The 26,541-nt window shown below is 44.0% G+C and overlaps 1 protein-coding gene across 1 annotated transcript; it reads left to right on the top strand.

Moving 5' to 3' along the window:
- The first annotated feature begins 8,204 nt into the window (after positions 1-8,204).
- Positions 8,205-26,176, top strand: LOC146073477 (alpha-2,8-sialyltransferase 8F-like). Its single transcript, XM_083180659.1, has 6 exons — positions 8,205-8,269; positions 8,844-8,927; positions 9,988-10,132; positions 20,787-20,899; positions 23,521-23,604; positions 25,717-26,176. The coding sequence occupies exons 1-6, from the start codon at positions 8,205-8,207 to the stop codon at positions 26,174-26,176; spliced, it is 951 nt and encodes a 316-aa protein (XP_083036785.1).
- The last annotated feature ends 365 nt before the right edge of the window (positions 26,177-26,541 follow it).

The following is a 26,541-nucleotide window of genomic DNA, read 5'->3' on the forward strand; positions in this document are numbered from 1 at the left end:
ACTCCCCAGAGAAGAGATCTGCCCATACAAAGGTGTGAATCCCCTCACCTAGTCACTGGTGGGGGACGGGATACAGTTATTGACAGAGGCCTAAAACTACAAGAGATGAAGTGGGAGATTTAATCAGACCCTGGACAGGTAATAGGAGACCCTGTTACATTCATATACAACTGCGACCAGCATTGGAAGAGTTAAGGATTCCCCCGACGGAGGGGGAGAGGGGTGCCCTGAGATGTAAGTTGGAGCATTCAGAGAGAGAGGAGATAGATGAGCGTCAGCGCTGGGAGTTGTGGACTGTCATGTCCTGCCCAGAGGCCCAGTTGAAGCTAACCTGAGGGGTAACGTGGTCTGGTTCTGCTAATACTGATGGCATTACTGTACATATTGTATATAGACTGTGATTACTGATTGTCCATGTATAACTGATGTGTGTAAAATAAAGGTAATACTTTTGTACCATTGCTATTGTGTATTCCTGTGTGATCTTAGAAGGAACCAGGGTGTAATGCGAGAGGCATAAGTCGAGCTGCACAGCCGCATAGATCCTGGGGTTCTCACCTGGGGTGCTCCACCTTTCTTATCAGTCAGCTTTCCCAGAAGGCACCCTGCTTCTACCTGGCATATGCTGAGTAGCTGAACTATACTGTAATAGACTCATCAGCGGCTGAGTAGGTGCATTCTAGAGTAATAAACTCATCAGCGGCTGAGTAGCTGCACTATACTGTAATAGACTCATCAGCGGCTGAGTAGCTGCACTAAACTGTAATAGACTCATCAGAAGCTGAGTAGCTGCACTATACTGTAATAGACTCATCAGAAGCTGAGTAGCTGCACTATACTGTAATAGACTCATCAGCAGCTGAGTAGCTGCACTATACTGTAATAGACTCATCAGAAGCTGAGTAGCTGCACTATACTGTAATAGACTAATCAGCAGCTGAGTAGCTGCACTATACTGTAATAAACTCATCAGCAGCTGAGTAGCTGCACTATACTGTAATAGACTAATCAGCGGCTGAGTAGGTGCATTCTAGAGTAATAAACTCATCAGCGGCTGAGTAGCTGCACTATACTGTAATAGACTCATCAGCAGCTGAGTAGCTGCACTATACTGTAATAGACTCATCAGCGGCTGAGTAGGTGCATTCTAGAGTAATAAACTCATCAGCGGCTGAGTAGCTGCACTATACTGTAATAGACTCATCAGCGGCTGAGTAGCTGCACTATACTGTAATAGACTCATCAGAAGCTGAGTAGCTGCACTATACTGTAATAGACTCATCAGCAGCTGAGTAGCTGCACTATACTGTAATAGACTCATCAGAAGCTGAGTAGCTGCACTATACTGTAATAGACTCATCAGCAGCTGAGTAGCTGCACTATACTGTAATAGACTCATCAGCAGCTGAGTAGCTGCACTATACTGTAATAGACTCATCAGCGGCTGAGTAGCTGCACTATACTGTAATAGACTCATCAGCGGCTGAGTAGCTGCACTATACTGTAATAGACTCATCAGCGGCTGAGTAGCTGCACTATACTGTAATAGACTCATCAGCAGCTGAGTAGCTGCACTATACTGTAATAGACTCATCAGCGGCTGAGTAGCTGCACTATACTGTAATAGACTCATCAGCAGCTGAGTAGCTGCACTATACTGTAATGGACTCATCAGCAGCTGAGTAGCTGCACTATACTGTAATAGACTCATCAGAAGCTGAGTAGCTGCACTATACTGTAATAGACTCATCAGCAGCTGAGTAGCTGCACTATACTGTAATAGACTCATCAGCAGCTGAGTAGCTGCACTATACTGTAATAGACTCATCAGCAGCTGAGTAGCTGCACTATACTGTAATGGACTCATCAGCGGCTGAGTAGCTGCACTATACTGTAATGGACTCATCAGCAGCTGAGTAGCTGCACTATACTGTAATGGACTCATCAGCAGCTGAGTAGCTGCACTATACTGTAATGGACTCATCAGCAGCTGAGTAGCTGCACTATACTGTAATGGACTCATCAGCGGCTGAGTAGCTGCACTATACTGTAATGGACTCATCAGCAGCTGAGTAGCTGCACTATACTGTAATGGACTCATCAGCAGCTGAGTAGCTGCACTATACTGTAATGGACTCATCAGCAGCTGAGTAGCTGCACTATACTGTAATGGACTCATCAGCGGCTGAGTAGCTGCACTATACTGTAATGGACTCATCAGCGGCTGAGTAGCTGCACTATACTGTAATAGACTCATCAGCAGCTGAGTAGCTGCACTATACTGTAATGGACTCATCAGCAGCTGAGTAGCTGCACTATACTGTAATAGACTCATCAGCAGCTGAGTAGCTGCACTATACTGTAATAGACTCATCAGAAGCTGAGTAGCTGCACTATACTGTAATAGACTCATCAGCGGCTGAGTAGCTGCACTATACTGTAATGGACTCATCAGCGGCTGAGTAGCTGCACTATACTGTAATAGACTCATCAGCGGCTGAGTAGCTGCACTATACTGTAATGGACTCATCAGCGGCTGAGTAGCTGCACTATACTGTAATAGACTCATCAGCAGCTGAGTAGCTGCACTATACTGTAATAGACTCATCAGAAGCTGAGTAGCTGCACTATACTGTAATAGACTCATCAGCAGCTGAGTAGCTGCACTATACTGTAATAGACTCATCAGCAGCTGAGTAGCTGCACTATACTGTAATAGACTCATCAGCGGCTGAGTAGCTGCACTATACTGTAATAGACTCATCAGCGGCTGAGTAGCTGCACTATACTGTAATAGACTCATCAGCAGCTGAGTAGCTGCACTATACTGTAATGGACTCATCAGCAGCTGAGTAGCTGCACTATACTGTAATAGACTCATCAGCAGCTGAGTAGCTGCACTATACTGTAATAGACTCATCAGAAGCTGAGTAGCTGCACTATACTGTAATAGACTCATCAGCGGCTGAGTAGCTGCACTATACTGTAATGGACTCATCAGCGGCTGAGTAGCTGCACTATACTGTAATGGACTTATCAGCGGCTGAGTAGCTGCACTATACTGTAATAGACTCATCAGCAGCTGAGTAGCTGCACTATACTGTAATGGACTCATCAGCAGCTGAGTAGCTGCACTATACTGTAATAGACTCATCAGCAGCTGAGTAGCTGCACTATACTGTAATAGACTCATCAGAAGCTGAGTAGCTGCACTATACTGTAATAGACTCATCAGCGGCTGAGTAGCTGCACTATACTGTAATGGACTCATCAGCGGCTGAGTAGCTGCACTATACTGTAATAGACTCATCAGCGGCTGAGTAGCTGCACTATACTGTAATAGACTCATCAGCAGCTGAGTAGCTGCACTATACTGTAATAGACTCATCAGCAGCTGAGTAGCTGCACTATACTGTAATAGACTCATCAGAAGCTGAGTAGCTGCACTATACTGTAATAGACTCATCAGCAGCTGAGTAGCTGCACTATACTGTAATAGACTCATCAGCAGCTGAGTAGCTGCACTATACTGTAATAGACTCATCAGCAGCTGAGTAGCTGCACTATACTGTAATAGACTCATCAGCAGCTGAGTAGCTGCACTATACTGTAATAGACTCATCAGCAGCTGAGTAGCTGCACTATACTGTAATAGACTCATCAGAAGCTGAGTAGCTGCACTATACTGTAATAGACTCATCAGCGGCTGAGTAGCTGCACTATACTGTAATGGACTCATCAGCGGCTGAGTAGCTGCACTATACTGTAATAGACTCATCAGCGGCTGAGTAGCTGCACTATACTGTAATGGACTCATCAGCAGCTGAGTAGTTGCACTATACTGTAATGGACTCATCAGCAGCTGAGTAGCTGCACTATACTGTAATGGACTCATCAGCAGCTGAGTAGCTGCACTATACTGTAATAGACTCATCAGCAGCTGAGTAGCTGCACTATACTGTAATAGACTCATCAGCAGCTGAGTAGCTGCACTATACTGTAATGGACTCATCAGCGGCTGAGTAGCTGCACTATACTGTAATGGACTCATCAGCGGCTGAGTAGCTGCACTATACTGTAATAGACTCATCAGCAGCTGAGTAGCTGCACTATACTGTAATGGACTCATCAGCAGCTGAGTAGCTGCACTATACTGTAATGGACTCATCAGCAGCTGAGTAGCTGCACTATACTGTAATGGACTCATCAGCAGCTGAGTAGCTTTTTAATTTAGGAAATAGACCAGTAGGGTCCATTTACTTACATTTTATGGCATAGCCTTTACACATTTATCAGCAACATTGGGCCTTATTCTAGTTCACTCTTTCTGACAAAATCCTTCTTAGATGGACAAATCCATGTGCACTGCAGGGGGGCAGATGTAACATGTGCAGAGAGAATTAGATTTGGGTGGGATCTATATTGCAGTGTAAAAATAAATCAGCCAGTATTAACCCTGCACAGAAACAAAATAACTCACCCAAATCGAATTCTCTCTGCACAAGTTACATCTGCCCCACCTGCAGTGCACATGATTTTGTCCATCTAAGAACTATTTTGTCAGAAAGAGTGAACTAGAATAAGGCCCTTTGTCCATACACTGTTATCTATGTGACTATAACTCACATTAATTTCGTTTTTATATTGTGTACTAATAGGGTAATGTAAATGGGTGGTCAACTTATTAAACCACACATTTACATTGCCCTTTGCCACCCTGATAATTGCTTCAGTGTCCTGTCCCCTAATGCAACTATCCATATTAACCATGTACTTGTCCTAAACTGTCTTGTACTGTAATTTTGATTATAACTATGCTCTGTACAGCGCTGCGGAATCTGTGTGCACTATATAAGAAACTACTAATAAATAAATAATTAAACCATATATATTTGTGGTCACACCCAGGAAAAAGGACAAACATAGAGACTTGCGGTATTGTTTCTGCATCAGTATTATTTACTAGAGATTAGCATGTTCGGATCTCTGAGATCCTGGACCCGAGCCCCCGATCTGAGGCAGGCTTGGGTTTTCCCTCAAAGACTCAGATCCCAGAATGAGGCAAAACATCATTATCCTGCTGTCGGATTCTCATGGGTTTTGGATCGTATATACTGTACTGTATGTCCCAGCACCATCTTCACTCCAGCAGCATAGCAGAGGGTGCAGGATGGAGCTCTCTATGGGCCTTATTCTGATCGGTGCGGATATTCCCGCATGCGGACGGACCGCCGATGTTGATCATCTGCGCATGTGCAGAGGTCACTCTGCGCATGTGCAGGCGATTTCGCCGCACAGATTCTTTATACGCCGCACAGGGGGCGTAGAGGGGCGTGAGGGGCTACTTAGCCTCATTACCCTATGCATACGCCCTGCGTTTCATGGGCGTTCCCATGCAAACGCGGGGCGTATGCATGGTAATGAGGCCGTGACGCGTGGGTACGGGGCGGGCATCTGACATCGCCGGATGTCAGCTGCCCGCACCCATACATGATTTCACACGGACAAGTGTCCGTGTGGTCTTGTGTGGCGGGACCTGGTGGAGCGTGCGGCCCTGCATTCGATGTTCGGCGACCATCGAATGCAGGGGCTGCTCCCAAGACGGAGGAGGCGTATCCCCGTCCAATTTCATGCGGATCGCCACATATCCGCGTACGGACGGCAGGTGGCGATCCGTATGGAAGGCGGGGATTCGCCTGCACGGTCGCGGCCGCATATTCTGATCGGGCCGCACCTATCAGAATAAGGCCCTATGTCTGTGGGTGGTGGCATTGGATGGGTACTTGCTGTGTCTGCTGTCTTACTCCAGAGAGCCCTGTTTGCTCTGCTCTATCTGTCCAGTGGTGCTCTGTCTGCCTATACTTGGGTGGTGTATGTCTGATCTATAAGGATGCTCCATGTATTCCGAAAAATTGTGTGCTGCCTGTCTGCCAAATAATTGGGTGCTGCTTGTCCGCAAATAATTGGGTGCTGCATGTCTGCAAAATCAAAGTGTATTTTGGATTTTAAAGATTAGAAAGAATTATAAAATCTATTATTTGTTACAAATGTTCTCTAATACTGTACTTGTTACATCGTTAGCAAATACATCCCAGCCTACAACTGTTATACTATATCAGTGATTTTCAACCTTGCTCAACTCAAGGCACACCGAACAGTATTTTAAAATTGCCAAGGCACACCAGCAGACCCCCACATGGAAAAACACACAGACGCTGATCCCCACAGGAAAAAAAAAAACCATTGGCCTCGACAAGAACAAAATATTGCATTAGCCCCCACAGGAAAAAAAAAAAAACATTGGCCTCGACAAGAACAAATATTGCATTAGCCCCCACATGAAAAAAAAAATCATTCGCACTGTCCACCATAGAACACAAAAATAAAACACGTTGGCTTTCTATGAACATAGTAAAGTACAGTATTTGCCAGGCTTATCTGCTTACAGAGTACAGGAGAGATATTGTGCCAAAATCAAGGTGTTCTCAATCTGATGTGCCCCAAGGTGTATAGTTAAAAATACATATCTGGCACCGGCGGCACACTTGAGAACTGCTCGTGGCACACTAATGTGCCACACGGCAGAGTGGTGGAAAAACGCTGTACTATACGATGCAATCCAGGTGGTCTTAAAAAAATCAAATGGTTTCTGGTATAAAAATACAGTGAGAAGTAGGGATGGCCATCGACCATCGAGGATTCAAAATCATCGATGGTTCATGGCCGATGTTGAATACTTTTGCCATGAAATGGGGAGTACAAGATGGTTTCCCTCCATCGATGGAATAGCAAAACGAGGTTTTGCTTTTTTTTTTTTTTCAAAGTGTCGGGACACATAGCATAGCCCCGCCCCCTGGCACCCGTGAAGCCCTGCCCCCTGTGTTTTAATTGGCCCACAGGCCAATCAATCAAATACAACGGATGACCATCGATATATAAAAATATCGATGGTCATCCATTGCATAGTTAAACACTATCGATGGCCAGTTGCAGAATTGCCATCGATGGCAACCATGGCAATGGAAACGCTGGCCATCCCTATTGAGAAGTCACACCCAATTTGCATATGGAACATTAATGCGCTATTGGACGAGTTCCGGGAAAAAGTCAGATTTCAAACTTTTTTTTACTAGACAATTTGAGTGCACTCAAAGGGTTGAATTTACTAAGAATGGCGTTGACCCAAGTTTGCATTTTGAGTGTGTTTGTCAATTTTTTCAGTCTTGGAGAGATTGTTAATGTCGATTTACAAGAGGGAACGTACTATTTGAGCTGCGAAACACATCCAAAAACACAAATAAACCTCAATTTTGCATCGCACCAACTAGCACGTAGTTTCTATAGACAACACAGAAATATACTAGCGATTGTGTATAGAGTTCCAAATAGACCGCAACAGCAACAGGATTGCATGTGTTGATAGTTAATGAACCTGCAAACAATGATGACAACTATAATAAGGGACAAATTAGCTGCATGACGTACATTTGTGTGGCTGACAGGTGGTGGCTCTGCAGGGCAGATGGCTGGGGTATCTATGGCACTAACACGGAACAGGCTCGCTAGGTTATGTAGGTAACACTGGCTTTACAGGCCATGATTGAGATATAATAGGGTGTGATTTTTTTAGGTGTCCACGAGCATAAGCAGCCCAGGGCTCATTGAACCGGTCCTGGTTTATCAGTTGCTAAATAGGGGGCCCTTACAAACTTTTGCTATGGGGCCTACGAATATCTAGTTAGAACACTGTCTGTTGTGAAGATCGAGAATGTAAAAAAAAACGTCTTGGCTCTTATCCTGGGGATGCATACAGATACAGGTGGACCGGTCTTCACCGAAGGCGTTGGGGGAGTATGAGTGATTGAATGTAGTACAAATAAAGTTATACTATTCTGGTGTGTGTGTTTTCTTTAACTACTGTATTTGTCATGTTTTAAAACAAGTACTAGCTGGCCCTTTATAACCCTGCCTGCTGGAACTTGTGGTTCTCTAAGACACTGCATGCGGTGCAAGCTTGCTTGGACTTATAGTTCCAAAACATTACACAATAATTTTATTCTGTTATTAACCATTTCACCATCAGCCCAGTGCCCACTGCCCTGGGGCATTGGGGACAGCCCCGGGCTTTAGCCCAGGCAGGGGGTATCCTGGAGAGGGGACCCCTTCATTGGGGGGTCCCCACTCCCCTAGGATCCTTGCCTGGGATGACCAGCCACAGGGATCAATGCTTTGGTGGGGAGAACTTGTACATCTTCCATTCCATCAAATTGTGAGGGGATTGCGTTTGTTTTCACTATTTCTATCTCTATTTTGGCATGCGCATATGTAGTCGTTCGATAATCAATAATCAATTAATCATGTGAATCCATGGTTCTGATATTTAATCCTTGAGTACCCCCAACAGGACATGTTTCCTGAATTTCAATAAGCATGCCCTGATCAATTATTGTTCCATCTGTTTCCACAAACGTTAACCATGAAAACATGACCTGTTGGGGGTTACCTGGGGACTGGAGTTGAGAAGCAGTATATTTTTCTACCAACAGATGTCACCATACTCATCGCTAGGGGTTACATGCTCATGGCCAAGAGTTTCTACGTTGCGCACAAGCGTGTCCGGAATCTGTCTCCTGACAGATGCTAGTGGTCCAGCAGGACCTCCAACACCTGTCACCTGCAAGGCGGCGGCTATTTTTGGAGGGGCATTTTCAGCAGACTCAGACTACATGGAATCTGCACAGGCGGCACCAGCTCCCCTCAGCCACCATTTGGACTACAGTGGCATCGTTACATCACTGTGACATGGGATCAAGAATATTAACATCTTTCATTTATTACTGCAGTACTGAGACCGAGGGCTTTCTGACCTATATTAATGACCTGCAGAGTTGTCCCTGGGAATACAATGAGAAGGAACATTCTCAGAAGTAAGTATCCTGTAATGGCATCATTTTATGTCCTACAAAAGACACAACTACTGTAGCATGTGCAATGGCATTGCTCTTCACTGTACCGTACTTCACTACGGGATACAGATTCCCATCCAATTGCAAGGAATGTTTATCATTGAGTGTTGCAGGATATCCTAGGTTTAGCCTACCCTATTCCTATCTATGGAGCTCACATAACCTAGCATGCCATCACTAGCAATGGATCGCTGAGCTATGTCTGGTATTGGAAAACGGGGGTACACAAAGAGGCGTTCTGCCTATGTTCCAATAACCAGCATCAGCCTGATTCAGATGGGGGTGGTAATATAATAGGAGAGAGACACAGGGTGGGGTCCCCCAGCCATAACATTAACCAGCCCCAAACTGGTCAACCCAGAGATGAGGACCATGGAAAGTTAGATGACCCCAAATATGCCCCACCACCCCCCTTCTCAAAGCAGAACCCTGGGCTGTCCCCCATTTGCCTAAGTGCCTAGGGTGCTGACATGAGGGTACTTGTAGAAACACAATGGCAAGCATGCCCTGACATTAAGGGCATGCTATAAAACAATATTTAAGAAACACAATACACGGACACCGATTATTGGAATACTTTGACACTCAATAAGTTTTGCACTCGTATATATAAAAAATAAAAAAATAAAACCTTTAAAATGTCATAATCACAATTAGGAATAACTGACTGCAGTACACACAAGGTAGAACTACCACAAGCTAAAAAGTTTTAAAATTAATTATTTACTGGAAAGTGATTTCTCCACAAAATGTAGATAGCGCACAGACAAGAAAACATTAAAAAGTGCTTATCTGTCCATGGGATAGTTACTTGTACAACCCGATGCGTTTCGTCCAGTGGGTAACAGCAGAGGCCTGGCAGCCTGGTTCCACAACACCATAGCAGTTTTTGCCCCCTGTCAAAAACTTCTGCACCATATATTTGGGTAACCTATAGTACTTGATTTCACTGAAACTCTAATTTTCTGGATTTTCCAATTGTTTTATGTTGCTATTCGTTTTCATTGTTACGTAATTACAGATCAGAGTTTGAAGCGTGCTGTAACGCCTCCGACACATTGTTCATCACCCAGGACAATTCTCCGCTGGGGCACAAACTGATATATGAAACAGACCAAAAAAAACACATCATGGTCAATGAAAACATCTACGGAATGCTCCCAAAGGTATGTCGGCATGTCGGCATATATACTGTACACTGGACTCAGCCAGAAGTCCAAGTTCTATATAATAATAGTAATAATAATAATAATAATAATAATAATGTATCTGCCATATACATAATGTATAATTATTATTATGATAATGGGTACTTGTTGTTAATGTTGATATGATATGACCAAGGAGACAATAAGTGGAAAGCGCAGGTTACGTAATGTGTCCGTAACCTGCTTACCCGTTATACCTAACTGCGTGCGAACAAAACGTAGCGCAGTGCAGCGTACAGTCTTTTGTATGTTATACACCAAGAACCGATACCTTAATAAGAGATCCTTTCGCAGGACTTTGTCTCCAATTGTGCGAATATACCTTAAAGGACAGAGTCCGCAATGTAAGGACAGAGTCCTTAATGTACCTTATCGCTATTATGCTAATAACTAGACACGACCACTGAATAGAAGTAAGGAGGTTAGAACTCCGTAAAAAGATTATATTAAAGTCCCTAATGGACAAAAGGGGGTTACAGAAATAAGAATAAACAGGTATAACAAGTGATACAATACAATAACAATGAATACTAAACAAACTCTGCTAAGGGGAAAGAATACAAATACAAGACACAATCAGCCAACAATACTTTAAGAATAAATACCGTGAAAATGCAACCGTTTACCGTGGTCATCTAGTATGTGAAAAGCAGTCCGGTCAGAGCTCACTATCGTTCAGGAATGAGCGATAGTCCGGTAGGAAGGTCCAGGGAAAGTAGTTGTGCCGAAGAGACCCTGGCTGCTCTGGGTCGCCTATCTTATAGGGTCAGAAGGGGGAGGTCAAAAGGCCATTCTCATTGGCCAGAGATCATATGTCCGGTCCACTGTGATTGGAGGTTAGACGCTGTACCTGGTCTGACCAGGTGCAGGGGAGGGAACTTTAAGAGTCCTTTGTTTGGTGGTTTCGGCGTCAGCAAGGATAAGAACCGGTTTGAGCTAGTTTCCTTTGTTAACTACTTACAACAGAAACTGTCTCTGGAATATGGATTATGTCCATAACTATCGGACAGTGTACATTGCGAAATATTCGCAATGACCGGAATACTTTGCATGATGAGCTGAGCGGAACGATACTAAACACGATACAGACAGATGTGTGCAGGGCTAACTAAGCTATGTGTGGCGTTCTAAACCTTTTAACTATATTTCCTTTCGTGTAAGTGTGTTATTATGAATTTATGTGTGATAGTATGTCTACTCTTCTGGTCCACATTGTCACACATACTCGGGTATGGAAACTTTATTTGCGCAACTCTGCGAACCAAAATGGCGGCCATACTATCACAAAATGGCGTGTGTGTACCTAGACTTCCACAGTCCACCCTTTAACAGTAAATATAAAACTGTTACATTACAAAATATTTCACACGACAAAACAGAAATTCATAATCCTAACAAAGAAATTGGGATCCATGAAATAAACATATAAGGGGAGTAAACCATCTGCTCTCGGCCGATCCAGGATCATGGATAAACGATGGGCCGCATTTATCGAACAATCTACTCAGGGTCACGAAGGATAATGTACAATTTTGGGATAAAAATAAAAACAGGGGTGGTTACAACATATACACGTTCACAAATATGGCATCCTTTGGTAGGTATTGTTTGTGACAACAGACCCTTGAACTCTTTGTTGTCTCTCTTTTTGGTATGCTTTTAAGTATGATGGTATTAAACATCCGGTCCTGGGTAAGGTGTCAAGTTTATAGATTCTACCTTAACCTAAGCTGGGACGGGTAACACACTCTCAGAACTCTGTATCGTCCGTCCAATGCCTGGCAGCAGGGCGGCGGCGGTATCCTTGCTTTTGAGGATAAGAACGGATAGTGGGGGGGGAGACAAGAATAGGACCCACAACAATAGAGAAAACTGAGAAAGGAAAAATTTTGTTAGTGATCCTTTCAACCTGTTACCAGTGGGGTGTGTCACAGTCCCTTTTGTAGCTTGTACAGGTTGCTTGACCTTAGCTGCTCTCCAGTCCTCCCGAAATGGTGCCTCTTAGCGATTTCTTTCTTTCGCCCTCGAGTGTAAGGACCTTCTGGTTTTCAGTTCCTTTGGCAGTAGGACGAACGTACCCGAATCTCTCTCTGCGACTTTGTTATTGAGGTAGTGCTGGTCAACAAGATTTGGGGTGGTTTTTTTCAAAGGTCTATCAAGCAACCTGTATATGGCAAAGCAGGGGAAACAACAACAACATCTCCTGGTTCATGGTTATGATAGTTCACAACAGGTGTCAACAACGTCCTTTTGCTGCAGTTTTCCAGGTGTGGATACATCACTTGCATTTGTGGTCTAGGATCTTCTTGTGGGATTACCATAACCTGTGGCTGCCCGCCAAGCAAAGTTTCGATGGGGACAAATTTTGGTGGAGTTCTGAGAGTGATTCTACTACTACAAAAAGAGATTATGGGGTGTACCATCAGTCCCTAAAGGTTCACACATGACTTAAACCTTTTATATATATATTTGCATACTCAAGGGTGCTTCTGGGCTGCCATATCTATACACACAAACGTCAACACATACATATATATATACATAAAAAAATAATAATAAAAACTATATGCTTTTAGAGTGGACTGTGCAAAGCCAATTTTTGTATTACCTGCAGAGGATCCTGCTGGAGGAGGGATGTGGAGATGGCTCTGTGGGAACAGCCGTTGCAGTTTCTTTCCTCCAGACAAGTAAGGCATGATTCTGTCGTCTTACCTGTCTGTGGGCACACCAGTAATTTCGGACTAATTTTTTTTCACATACCTTCCCTGTCAAGACAAGTCAGGCCATGGGCTATCTCTGTCCTGACAGTTTGGCATGTTCTCAGAGTCACTGGTTTTCCTTGTCCATCTTTCTATTCCTGTCCACATCCCTTCGGCTTCCAGACTGCTTCTCCTGCAGGGGACACAAATCTTGTATTACTATGTGAATATACTGACATTTATAGGGGGACCACAAACATTATCCGCAGAGCGCATGGCTCACCCAGCTGCCTTGCCAGCATGTTCATTATCAAGTGACACTGAATCCTCATTGAGGATGTGGTTTTTACACTTGATAACAGCCACTCTGTCCGGCAGCTGTGTGACTGTCAGAAATCTTTTAAACTTACAACGCTTGCGCCACTGGAGTGCCAGCTACTGAAACAGAACATCTGAGGCGCCATAGGGCCTACGATCTTCTGTATTACCCCAACAAACATACTTGGAGTCGGCATGAATATTGGCTGTTTTCCTCTCAGCCCGCAGTACTACTAATGAGACTGCTGTTGCTGAGTGAGCCGTCCAATGGGTTCAGCCTCTACTATGCCTTTTCCATCTATTACGGTATAGCCAGTGTACAATTTTCCCTCTCGGTGTTGTGGAAAGAACGAAAAAAAAAATGAATTACCTCTTCCAATGGGTTGTTACCACCCTTTGGGGGCATGCTGCAAAGGTCTGATTCAAACATGTCATGCAATCATATTCGTCTCGGCTCCCACTAAATTCCACCATTCCAGCAACCTCAGCACCACTCCACCCTTTGTGCCTTAGTGGGCACACCTGGTAAGAGTGTTGCTGGGTTTACAATATTACCCATTTTTACTGGTAACATCAATGCAGGTTCCCATTTAGTGAACTTGGCTGATGAATATTTTTCACATGTTTAGGCAGAATTTTAGGAGTGTCCAGACTATACGAGGAGCATAAACAGTTAAAACACACCCCAACACCACATTCTCAGTTTAGTTTACCAGTAGTGCTATGGCAACTACACTGTGTAGACAAATATGAAGTGCTTAAGTAATAGGGTTTAATTGTACACTGCAGTACGACATTGGTCAGGCTGGCATCACCAGGTTTCTTACGTCACTATATCTGCCGCCCCCTCAGCAGGTCTAATATTCTAAATCACATGGTCTCTTGTGTCAGTTTTACCCATGGCAAAAAGCTGTAATCAGGCCTGTTTCTCCTTCTTTATTGTCCACATCTGTCTGTGAAGACATGGGTATTGTGATTGCACCTATTTATATGTAAATGCGTTTTACAACCCTTTTCATTCTTTGTAGAAGGGGAATGCTTTGTGCATTACTTGGACTGCTTTTCACAAGATGGTGGCTGTGGTTGCCCTGGGTAACATTAGGAGTAATGCTTAAAGTTATTGGGACTTTGTTCAAGATTTACTGAAAAATATCTATATTGTGACTACTCGCTTTACAGGGTACCGCATATTCACAATGGTATTTCTCTGCTGGGAGTGCGACAGATTCTTCGAACTGTTTTTCTATGATTTGTGGGTTTCTGGAACAGAAGGGTAGGGGAAGGAGAAAAAATTGGAAAAAGAGAGAGAGATAAACTCAAAAAGGGTAGAAGATATTTATGACAGTAATGTGTACATTTATTTTCAACAGAAACATTTTTCTTTTATTTTGAGGACGCCAGGATTTAGCACTATGGGGGAATTGGCTCTCAACTATTTGGTTCTTACCCTTTTCAACTCCTGTTCAGATTCATAAGCCCTCCCTTTCTTTCTGTTTCCCAGTGTGGTTGTGACTATGGGCTGTGTCTAGGGGTATTTAGCTAAAAGTTCTCTTTTGGGAACCTTGTTATTTCACTGGGTATTTTTCCAGCTCAACCTCAGATTTCGAATGGTGATTCTGTACTTTGGGGCGCTATACTTTCTGTTTTTAACAGGGTTTCTATTGAAGCTATGGTTGCCATTGATCCTGTGTCCTTCCCATCTTTAGTTCAAAGGGAACTCGGTATTTGTGCTGTAGTTTTTAGCTACCTTAGATGGATTTGACTCTATAACAGTGGAATACAACATTAGCCTCTGAGGACTGTCCAGCATATCTTGCACTTCTTGTGTAAGATTTCTAGGAGTGTCCAGAAATACCCCATCAGGGGTGCAATAGATGACACATCCCATTTTACATAGTAAATCTCTACCCAGGAGGTTAGTCGGGCCGCTGCAGCCAACAAAAAAGTGTTTGGTATGCAGAGGCCCGCTTGTAACATCTGCTGGTTTCGTCAGTGGGTAATGCTGTATTTTTCCTGTTACCCCAATTGCTGCTACTAATTGCTTGACACAACCTAGACCAGGAGGGAATGTTGTTAACGGGTTAGATACAAAAAAAAAACCTTTATATTTAAACTATTCCACTTACCCATATCTGAGGCTCCTCCCTCAGATATTGTCTTATGTTACCTGGATGTGGGGTGTATGTGTGTCCTACTCCCTGTTTGCATATGTGTGTCATGCTTAGGGCAGCGTTGGCTACTAGGTGGGGCTATGGCTATGTGTTGAGACCTACTTGTCTTCCCTCATCGTGTCTCCCAGTTACTTACATGTGTGTTATGTTTTCTATGGTTACTTACCCTGCAATGTCTGGCTATGTGTCCTTTGTTTCCACATTTGAAACATACCATTTGGTTTTGTCTTTCTGTCATAAGTTGTTTGTCCAGATCAACAGCAGATTTCTTTAAAGTGCGTACTGACATCTGTCTGAAGTTGGGGTGAATGGTTTTTATGTTGGTTCTCAGATTTTCCCTAGGACCTTGTATCAGCACAGAGACAATCCCTCCCTTAAGATGTATGTTGTCCCTGGGGCTGTGGATACCAGAGTGTTTTGGCAACGCCTGTAAAGCACGGTTGAAATATCCGCTGGTGGACTCACCATCTTTCTGTGTGATGGTGAACCCTAGGGTATTTTCAACTGTCCCTGGGAAATATACACCCAATTGTATATTTATTAGGCGTATATTTTCCTGGTTGCCCTGTTCAGTTAAGATCTTATCGCCCTCCACACCACTGTCTCGAATGAACTTCTGGACATCTATATGTGAAGGGAGGCAAGCTCTCAACATGTATCGCCAATCCTTATTGGTGGGCTCATCTGAATTTCCTCGCTCCCTTACAAATTTCTGACACTTTGCCAGATCTTTGCTGGGATCAGGGAAATTTTTGATGATTGAATGACGTTCCAATCGTGTCCATGTATTGTGCATGTTACTATCCTTTACAGGCATTACCTCATCCCCGTCTCCCCGTCCACAAGGAGGTTCCCCTGTGTGCAGAGGGCGGATCTGTATCCCCCCTGCACCATTGGACAACATCTCAGGAGCAACTATCTCTGTGCTGTGTTGTGTGTACTTACCTGTGTCTCCAATCGTGTTCCTGGCATCAGCCATCTCCTCGACCAGAACGGCAACAGCAGCTTGGGCTGTCTCAGCCTCTCTCTCCTTTCCGCTAGCTTCGCAAGGGATGGCTGATGTCAGGAATCTCCCTTGTGGATCTGTATCTTGCTTATAGAGGGTAAAAACAGGGTACAAGTTAGCAATGGATACATTATTACTTATGTCTTTCTTATAAGTCATTAACCCCTTCGGCACATATGGGGGTGGGGGAGCTGATTCTATTGCGGCAACGGTTGCATTTTTATTGTGGCTGATTGTGTCCGGTATTGCCAGACCTTTGATTCCCCATTGTTCCTGTCCTTCCTTCTGCCACAATTTAAGAATATCTATATGCTTCACTCTCTCCTTACGGCTGGAGAGTAGGCATATTTCATCTTTTACTGCCGATAAGATTTCTGGATCGAAGCTACCAACACTGGGAAATTCTAACTTGCTGCCTTGTGTCATTTTTCTCCATTTATTTTGGTAAACAACTGCGAGTTCACCGTGCTTCTTGCACATAATAAAAGCAGCCGATCCTTTTGGCTGGCTTGCTTCCTCCCTAACATGCACGTTATCACAGCGTGACCCGTTATTACCCATAGTTACAGGAATAAACGTTCACAGCTTAATAGATATCGGTGGGTTATTACTTATCTGAGAGCTCCCCAAACACTCACTTCTACAGCTTCCTAGAACATCCCACAGTCAAGCAGGTGCGAAGGATACGAGGTATTATACTCAATCACCAAGCTCTCAACTAGCAGCGAACTTCTAGCCAACTTGCTTGATGCGGCACAATTTTTCCAGGGTATAACAAACTTGTTTTCCTATACCCCCAAAAATCGGATTTCTAAAGTAGCTAATCGGAAACAAGTGCGTTCCGATATATCTTCTTGTACCCTCCTAGCGGAATTAATTCCACTGAAGGGGCAGTTCCTATGTGTACGTCGGCACGTACACCCTGTCCTAACTGGACCTGTCCTATTACACTGCGCTTGGGTTGTGTCCGTCCCACACCCGTCCGCCTCAGTTCTTTTTCACACTGGGCGCTATTTACACCTAGGTCTTATGCTTATTTTTGAAATATTTCTGTACAGAAAATTTTTCCCAGGCCGGTAGCGTTTCACTAGATTCTTATGCAGGTATAAATCCCTTATAATAAGCTATAGGAATCTATTAAAATAATGCTTGAGTTGCTTGCTTATGAGAAAATGAACAAAAAGAAAACCTTATTTTCTTTTCTTAATCACCGCTTCATTCGCAGTATATTACTATACTGTTTAAATAAAGCTAGTGGTTTAAATACTGTTCACTTCTTCCTATGTGTGCTGCGTGTGCAGTACCAATGAACAGCCACGTGTGTACGTGCGCTTGTTCACAGGCCGCCGATGAATCGGCCACCCACGTGTTCTATAGTGTATTTGCAAGGTTGCGCTCGGGTTTCGCTAAACGCAGTAATTGCGCCTAAATGTGGAATAAATCCCTTAACTCTGTCCGAGAGTTACGTATCAAGGTGCGAAATAAATCCCGTACTTAATCCGTAAACCACGTACAAAGATGCGAAACTTTCCCGATGTGGGCACGTGCGCGCGCACCTTGCGTAATACACAATAGACGCTTTACGTTACTGCAAAAGGCCCAGGACTTGTCGCCACGTGGCGGAGTCCCTGTTTTTGCGGTAGCTAACAATAAACAATTATAGTTTTGCACAGAGGGGATCCTCTATGTACTATAATAAACACAGATTCCACGTGTGCGAACCTTATCGCACGTGGTACATATACTATAATAAACAAGCAGCCCAAGACACTATACCCCGTTAAACTACTTGTGGCAGGCAGAAGTACAGTTTACTAAACACTTAGGTATGATATGCTTTAAAACATGTGGCTTTCACTTATTGTACTCCGGGTTCAGCGCTAGCACTTCCCGAACCCCGCACCGCCGTGGAATCGGCCTATCCAGCAATGGAAACAAATAAATACTTCCACCCTTTTGCTGGTATAGGTCGATTCGCACGCCTGGTACTGAGTTCTGGACTATGGAGCGGACGGACGAGCCCTCAATTGTTAATGTTGATATGATATGACCAAGGAGACAATAAGTGGAAAGCGCAGGTTACGTAATGTGTCCGTAACCTGCTTACCCGTTATACCTAACTGCGTGCGAACAAAACGTAGCGCAGTGCAGCGTACAGTCTATTGTATGTTATACACCAAGAACCGATACCTTAATAAGAGATCCTTTCGCAGGACTTTGTCTCCAATTGTGCGAATATACCTTAAAGGACAGAGTCCGCAATGTAAGGACAGAGTCCTTAATGTACCTTATCGCTATTATGCGAATAACTAGACACGACCACTGAATAGAAGTAAGGAGGTTAGAACTCCGTAAAAAGATTATATTAAAGTCCCTAATGGACAAAAGGGGGTTACAGAAATAAGAATAAACAGGTATAACAAGTGATACAATACAATAACAATGAATACTAAACAAACTCTGCTAAGGGGAAAGAATACAAATACAAGACACAATCAGCCAACAATACTTTAAGAATAAATACCGTGAAAATGCAACCGTTTACCGTGGTCATCTAGTATGTGAAAAGCAGTCCGGTCAGAGCTCACTATCGTTCAGGAATGAGCGATAGTCCGGTAGGAAGGTCCAGGGAAAGTAGTTGTGCCGAAGAGACCCTGGCTGCTCTGGGTCGCCTATCTTATAGGGTCAGAAGGGGGAGGTCAAAAGGCCATTCTCATTGGCCAGAGATCATATGTCCGGTCCACTGTGATTGGAGGTTAGACGCTGTACCTGGTCTGACCAGGTGCAGGGGAGGGAACTTTAAGAGTCCTTTGTTTGGTGGTTTCGGCGTCAGCAAGGATAAGAACCGGTTTGAGCTAGTTTCCTTTGTTAACTACTTACAACAGAAACTGTCTCTGGAATATGGATTATGTCCATAACTATCGGACAGTGTACATTGCGAAATATTCGCAATGACCGGAATACTTTGCATGATGAGCTGAGCGGAACGATACTAAACACGATACAGACAGATGTGTGCAGGGCTAACTAAGCTATGTGTGGCGTTCTAAACCTTTTAACTATATTTCCTTTCGTGTAAGTGTGTTATTATGAATTTATGTGTGATAGTATGTCTACTCTTCTGGTCCACATTGTCACACATACTCGGGTATGGAAACTTTATTTGCGCAACTCTGCGAACCAAAATGGCGGCCATACTATCACAAAATGGCGTGTGTGTACCTAGACTTCCACATTGTGTATTATCATGACGCCCAATTTTCTTACGTACGGCACCGTAGGAAGATCGGATCACATCGCATCGCATGGGCCATTTTAACGGCCGTGCGATGCGATGTGATCCGATTTTCCTATTTAATATATTCAGTGCTCTTTTATTGATATTGTATAGGGTGTACAATGCCATTAGGTATACAATGAGGTTTTAGGCACCCCCCCCCCCCCCCCACCACCACTATCCAGGCCACCCCGAAGCTTGGCGAGCAGCGGCGGAACGCGTCCCCCGACCTTTTAATACCTACTATCCACATCGGCGTGGAGTTGCTTTTATATAGTGTGGCGAGCGCAGCGAGCCCCGCATGGGGACGCGGATTACTTTACATATATCCCGCGTCCGCTCGCCACGCTTCAGGCTCGCCACACTACATAAAATCAACTCCACGCCGACATGGATAGTAGGGATATGAGAAGGTCGTAGGACACATTCCGCTGTCCCTCGCGGGGCTCGCTGCACTCGCCACACTTAGGGGTGGCGTGGATAGTGTGGGGGAGCCTAAAACCTCATTGTATGCCATTATTGTATACCTAATGGCATTTTACACCCTATACAATATAAATAAAAGAGCACTGAATACATTACACAGGAAAATCGGATCGAATCGCACGGCACTTACAATGGCCCATGCGATGCGATGCGATGTGATTTCCCTACGCAGAATAGCCCACTAAGCAAAAAGCTTAGTGGGCGCCGTGATAAAACACAAGTACCTGATAATGATAATGATAATAATTATAATTTCATCATAAATTACTTTTATTTTTTGTGCAGAAAAAGTTGTTAAATGTTATTGGTCAATTCACCATGTTCTTCATTTAACAAGATACTAATTATTGATGTGATCTGCTTTATAAATGGTGTTCTTCAGTCACCATTGTTACCCTTGTACTGTGAAGTAGGAAAGTTCTATCTAAGAAGAAAATACAGTACCATTGCCTTTTTGACATATGGTTCTGTACTGTAGGACAGTTTGGGTCATTTGGTGTCAGAGAAGAATGACAGCACCTTGTCTCTGTGGTGTGTCTGTCTGACTGGTGGAGGGGAGTAGGGCAGAACCACAAGAGCAGCCTAAACAGCACAAGGTCTTATAATAACTTTACCAAGTTCTTCCTGCAGTGATTATATCCATTTTCCTCCATAGAATTCTCCGTACATTGGGAAACAGTTTAAGACATGTGCTGTGGTTGGCAATGGGGGCATGTTACTCAATAGTTCCTGCGGTGAAGAAATTCACAAGATGGATTATGTCTTTAGGTGAGGAATGGGGGGCTGTAGCGGAACAGCTTGAGTGACATATAGTACATAGCAGGTGAGAAATGATTGGCTGTTTAATGTGAATGCAGAAACAATGAGGGAGGATACTTCTTTAAGTAATGAGAAGTAATTATACTGTATGTACAGTAAAGATGCAAAGAAATTCAAGTACCAGTGTTACAGTCTGTATGCCATAAGACAGGGAACAAAGCATCTAATTGAAAACAAGAAATGTGAATGCCACACAACAAAATAAGTGTTATGACCAAAATGAGTCATCTTTAAGCGTTGCATGCAGTTGCAGAAGACATTGTTGGTATATTGACTCAGGTACCACATGACATTTCAGCTACAATCAGGAGTGGCTCAAAACATTGAACACTTGCGATCAGAGGAGCAGGAGAGATAAAGTACAGTACTTATAGCTACAAAAGTTAAAAAGCCACATTTGACCCGAGCATAGGAGATGAAACTAAAATCCCAGAAATCCAATATTTGTTACAGTATATGTAACCGGCATGGGGACAACCCTGTGTCAATCCAGATTGTAAAGAACTGCACAGCGGCAAAGAAGCAACTCTTCTGCGCTGGACACCCAGGTTCTGGAAATCTGCATCTGATGATGCCTGCACTTGTCACTCCTGAAATAATGGAGGTGAGGTGTATAACAGGCAAGCAAATTCATGGCCCCTTCACAAAATCAGTAACTAGATCTGAGGCACCCCTGGTACTTGTGCATGGAGATGTATTTGGTTCGATTAAGTAAAATCGATTAGTGGATGCAGCTACTTACAGTATATTCATACAGCCGCTGCATGCTAAGGGCATGATTCAGACCTGTTTCCTAGGAAGCGTGTATCTGCTGCCTAGCGAATAGGCAAATGCTGCCCCATCTGCCGCCTGAGTGAACGCCCGCTTGCCTCTCCATGTGAATTGATTACACCTCCCCTCTCATGTGGCCGCACGGGTGAAAATCTGACTTTTATTTCTGACGGAGATGGCCGAATTTGGGGCAGCAGGTGACATCATGTGACATCAGCAGCTCATCCCGATGCCCATAAAACACTGGGTGTTCCCTTGCTCCGGCCCCGCTTGACCCCCGGCGCCTACATTTTTTTTAGCTGGAATAAGCGGGGTGTGTTTAGCGGATGAGGAGACAGATGCTAGAGGTCCTCTGCACCTGTAGCCTCTGTTATGGGAAACAAGCATGTATCCCCCTCTCCTGGCAATGAGCATGTACCCCCCTCCTGACAACAAGCATGGAACCCCCAACAATAAGCATGTAACCCCCCTGACAACGAGCATTTAACCCCCTGGCAATGAGCATGTAACCAGCCCTGTACAATGAGCATGTAACTCCCCACTGGACAACAAGCATGCAATCCCACATGGCAACGAGCATTTAACTGGCAAGAGCACATAACCCATGTCAACAAGCATGTAAACCTGGCAACGATCATGTAACAAGCATATCGGTAAGCGGTACTTATGTGTCATAATATGCAATAGGCATTAAGTTGTTTGGTATAATATGTTTTTTGGGGGTAGAAATCAGTGAATATCACCAACTTCTGTTTATAGGTGGCGCAGCTACACCCAGAGCAATAAACACAATTTTTGTATATTCAAAATATAATATATTTATTTTCCATATATATCATCATAAAAAAACTATTTATCGAAGTGCACTTCTAACATAATAAAATAGACATACAAGACAGACTACATATAACATAAAATGTTTTTTTGAGGCTATATTCAATATACAATGAGGCTTTGGTAATTAAGGCTTTTTCAAATTGTATGAGGCAATGGCTAATAGTTACCAGTCCCGCATTAAGAGAGTCAATCTCATCTGTGGCCATATAATTATAATTTTGAGGATGTTCCTTCCTGGTGTGCTTTCAGGCAGTCTCTCTGTGTGGGGTATAAGTGCCCCCTTTGCTTGTTTCCAACTGGACTCCACACTCCCAGGCTCAGATGTTACTCAGGTCCACAGTACAATCACAGTCTCTGTTAGCCCAATATGCAATGGGTTGTAGTTATCAGCGGTAGTTAGCAACTTAATAGAGGCTCACTTACGCGTTTCGCCGCCTCTGGTGTGTCGGCGGCTTCCTCAGAACCAGAGGATCACAAAAACCTCTGAATATAGGGGGCAGCAACCTAAACCCAGATTAGAGAAAGAGATGTGTGGCATAATGTGTAATGGGAATACATTTTTGTCGCGCGCACTGTTCCTCATTTTAGTGTGCGTGCGTGTATGTATGTGGGGGGAGCACCAATTCCTTTTCTGACGCAGTGCAGAATGTCTATATACAGCACTGCCGCCCACATTATGTGTATGTGGCACTACTACTGCAGGCATTATACACCATTTTTTTTCAGCATGCGCCTTTGCTATGCACTGTCTCTTTGTATAGTATGGGAGGGCGTAAATTTTTAGTTTGCAGGAGGGCGTCAAACACCCTAGCACTGGCCCTGGTGAGTGTGATACTCACTGAGAGGCATTTGCACATGCACATATTCACCCATACACAGACCGGCACCATGGGCCCGATTTCATCCCCGAATGATCAAACCTGAATCAGACCCTAAACTCTTTGATTTCTTAATTCTTACAGGTTTAATTTGCCTCCTCTCATGGCCAATGACACTGGTAAGAAGTCAGATCTTGTCAGCGCCAACCCCAGTATCCTGACAAAAAAGTACTAACAAAATTGAATTACTTGTTTGATTAGATAGATAGATAGATAGATAGATAGATATATAGATATATTGTTATGAAAAGAAAAAAGTTGTGGTATCTGTAACCACTGGTTATCCTTTAATACGTACACTAAAGGCGGGATGTATTAATATACATCCCTGCCCTTCACGGTGCCTCCGCCTTGATGCCAGCGCATATGTACTAACATATTCGGCTAGCATCGCGGAGCGGTGATGGAGGCCTTCCGCAATACCTGCACTGTGGTGTGCGGGGGGTCTCCGTCACCTCCCAGCCACCTACTGCTCCCTGCAGCCGGGACAGTTCAGCGTGGCTGTCCCCGGAGCCTCCTCCTCCCCCCTGCAGCCGGAAGCACGTCCAGCTGCCTTGCTAAGGGGAGGAAGGGCTTACCTTCCGGGGTTCAGGAGGACCTGCAAGAAGGTAAGCTGGAGGGAGGGGGAGAGGGGGTCGGCAAGGCAGCGGGGTTGCGGCGGAGGCATCGGGCAGCAAGAAGAAGCCCATAGGCTTCTATAGGGTATCGCCACCCAAAGGTGGCGATACACTACTATGCGGTATTGGTGCGGGACGGTTTTAATTCATAGGAAAATGCAGTAAAACAGGGGTTTTACCGCATTTTCCCCTTAGTACATACCGCCCTAAGGCCCTTATTCAGATTTGATCACAGTACAAATTTGTTCTCAAAATTGGCAAAACCATGGGCCTTATTGTAGTTCACTCTTTCTGACAAAATCCTTCTTAGATGGACAAAACCATGTGCACTGCAGGGGGGCAGATGTAACATGTGCAGAGAGAATTAGATTTGGGTGAGTTATTTTGTTTCTGTGAAGGGAAAATACTGGCTGCTTTATTTTTAAACTGCAATATAGATCTCACTTTGAAGTAAAACCCCACCCAAATCTAATTCTATCTGCACAAGTTACATCTGCCCCACCTGCAGTGCACATGGTTTTGCCCATCTAAGAAGGATTTTGTCAGAAAGAGTGAACTAAAATAAGGCCCCATGTGCATTGCATGTGGGGCAGATGTAGCTTTATTAGAGAGAGTTTGATTTGTGTGAGTTATTTTGTTTCTGTGCAGGGTAAATACAGGGTGCATTATTTTTGTACTGCAATTTAGATTTCAGTTTCAACACACCCCACCCAAATCTAACTCTCTCTATACATGTTACATCTGCCCCACCTGGTTTTGCCCATTTTGAGAACAAATTTGTACTGTCCCACCACACATCACTTCCGGACACTTTCTTTTCCTCCCTGCAACCAGAAGGGGAACTTCTGCTGCTAGGGAGGAGGTTCTGGGCAGCACAGCAGGAGGCTGTCCGGACAGCGGGTGAGGGGGGCATTGCAGGGAAACTAGGCCTGGTCCAGGATGTCGGGGGATGGGGAAAGAAGCCCATAGGCTGCTATAGGGTAATGACAGGAAAAAGCTCTGAAACGCGAGCTGATACGACTGAAAATGAGGTAAAAACCCTGAAAAAATGGGTTTTACCACATTTTCCGTTTGATACATCCGACCCCAATGAGTTGCTTAAGTGAAACATAAAGTTTGTAACAGATGAGGCGTTTTAAGTATCATAGAGATGACGGGTTGGAGGACTGGTTGGTGATAAGATTGTTTAGAGAAGGAAAGGGCAGCACTATAGGTGTTTAAAGCATAAATTTAAAATGAAGGAATTTTGCAGTTGAGCGAGTATAGTATCCACCAAGTAACCACTGTCACCCCGTAGTTACTATATACAAATACACAAAAATGTGTCGGATAACATTCCATGGAGAGGAAATACCAAATTCACATTCTAAGTTTGCAATAACAGAAACTACAGTATTTAGCTCTCCAATTATTGCAATTTTGCATAAAACATTGCATCTACAGTACATCTCTGATCTGGAAATATCTGACCTTCTTGAGTTCTGTTAGCTCCCGTGATCTGATATATGGAGGATGCATGTCGAGACAATCAACCACCATCAATAAATGTGTGCCATTGCCTTATTCTTTTCTAACATTGCTTTCTATTCCACCAATGGCACAGTCCAAGTGTCTCTCCCTTATTCCACATAAAAAGTCCTCATTGGGCTGTTCTCTCTTGTAGGTTTGAGAGTCTTTACGAAAGTCGAAAACCCTTCATTGATCTAGAGAAGAATTATGGCTCCACAATGATCCTCTTACCAGCCTTCTCCTACGTGGTCAACACAGAGCTTTCCTTCCGAGCTTATCGTTCTCTAGAAGACTTTGATATGCAGAACAGAGTTGTGTTCTTCCATCCAAACTATCTCAGGCAACTGTCTTCTTACTGGAAAAAGAGGGGACTGTCAGCAATCCGTATGTCCACTGGGCTCATGCTGGTCATTGTGGCTATTGAGATGTGCAAAAAGGTGACACTGTATTGGTTCTGGCCATTTCCTCAAGATCCAGGAGGAAACATGGTCCCCCATCACTACTATGACAACATGTACCCAATTCCCGGTGTCCACTCCATGCCTGAAGAGTTCTACTTCTATACAGAGATGCATTTGAAGGGTGCGCTGCATCTAGAAGTTGGGAAGTGTTAAGTCCCCCATAAAATAGTCTGATTTGGGCTGATTTGACCCTATCACGATGGATTGGGATTAGAAATCATGCTAAATCAGATGTCCGGTTTGCGGTCCTGTGTGCTTCATATGGGATCTGGAGGATGAACCTGTGAACAGGTCTAACTTCCATCTCGGACCCCCTCCCAATGGTGGGGAACAGGGTTGCATGCAATACATTTTATGTCAAAAGGACCGCATGCGATGTATAGCATTCGTTCCTGATGCCCGGAAAGGTTTCGGACAGCTCAAGCGGGGATGGATGGCCATACACTGCTAAAATACATCTCAGTAGTGTATGGCCAGCTTTAGTTAATATTAGTTTAGATTTTGGTAACATTTGAATT

This window comes from Crinia signifera, chromosome 4 (assembly GCF_055691185.1).
Source record: "Crinia signifera chromosome 4, ASM5569118v1, whole genome shotgun sequence".
NCBI classification, from domain to species: domain Eukaryota; kingdom Metazoa; phylum Chordata; class Amphibia; order Anura; family Myobatrachidae; genus Crinia; species Crinia signifera.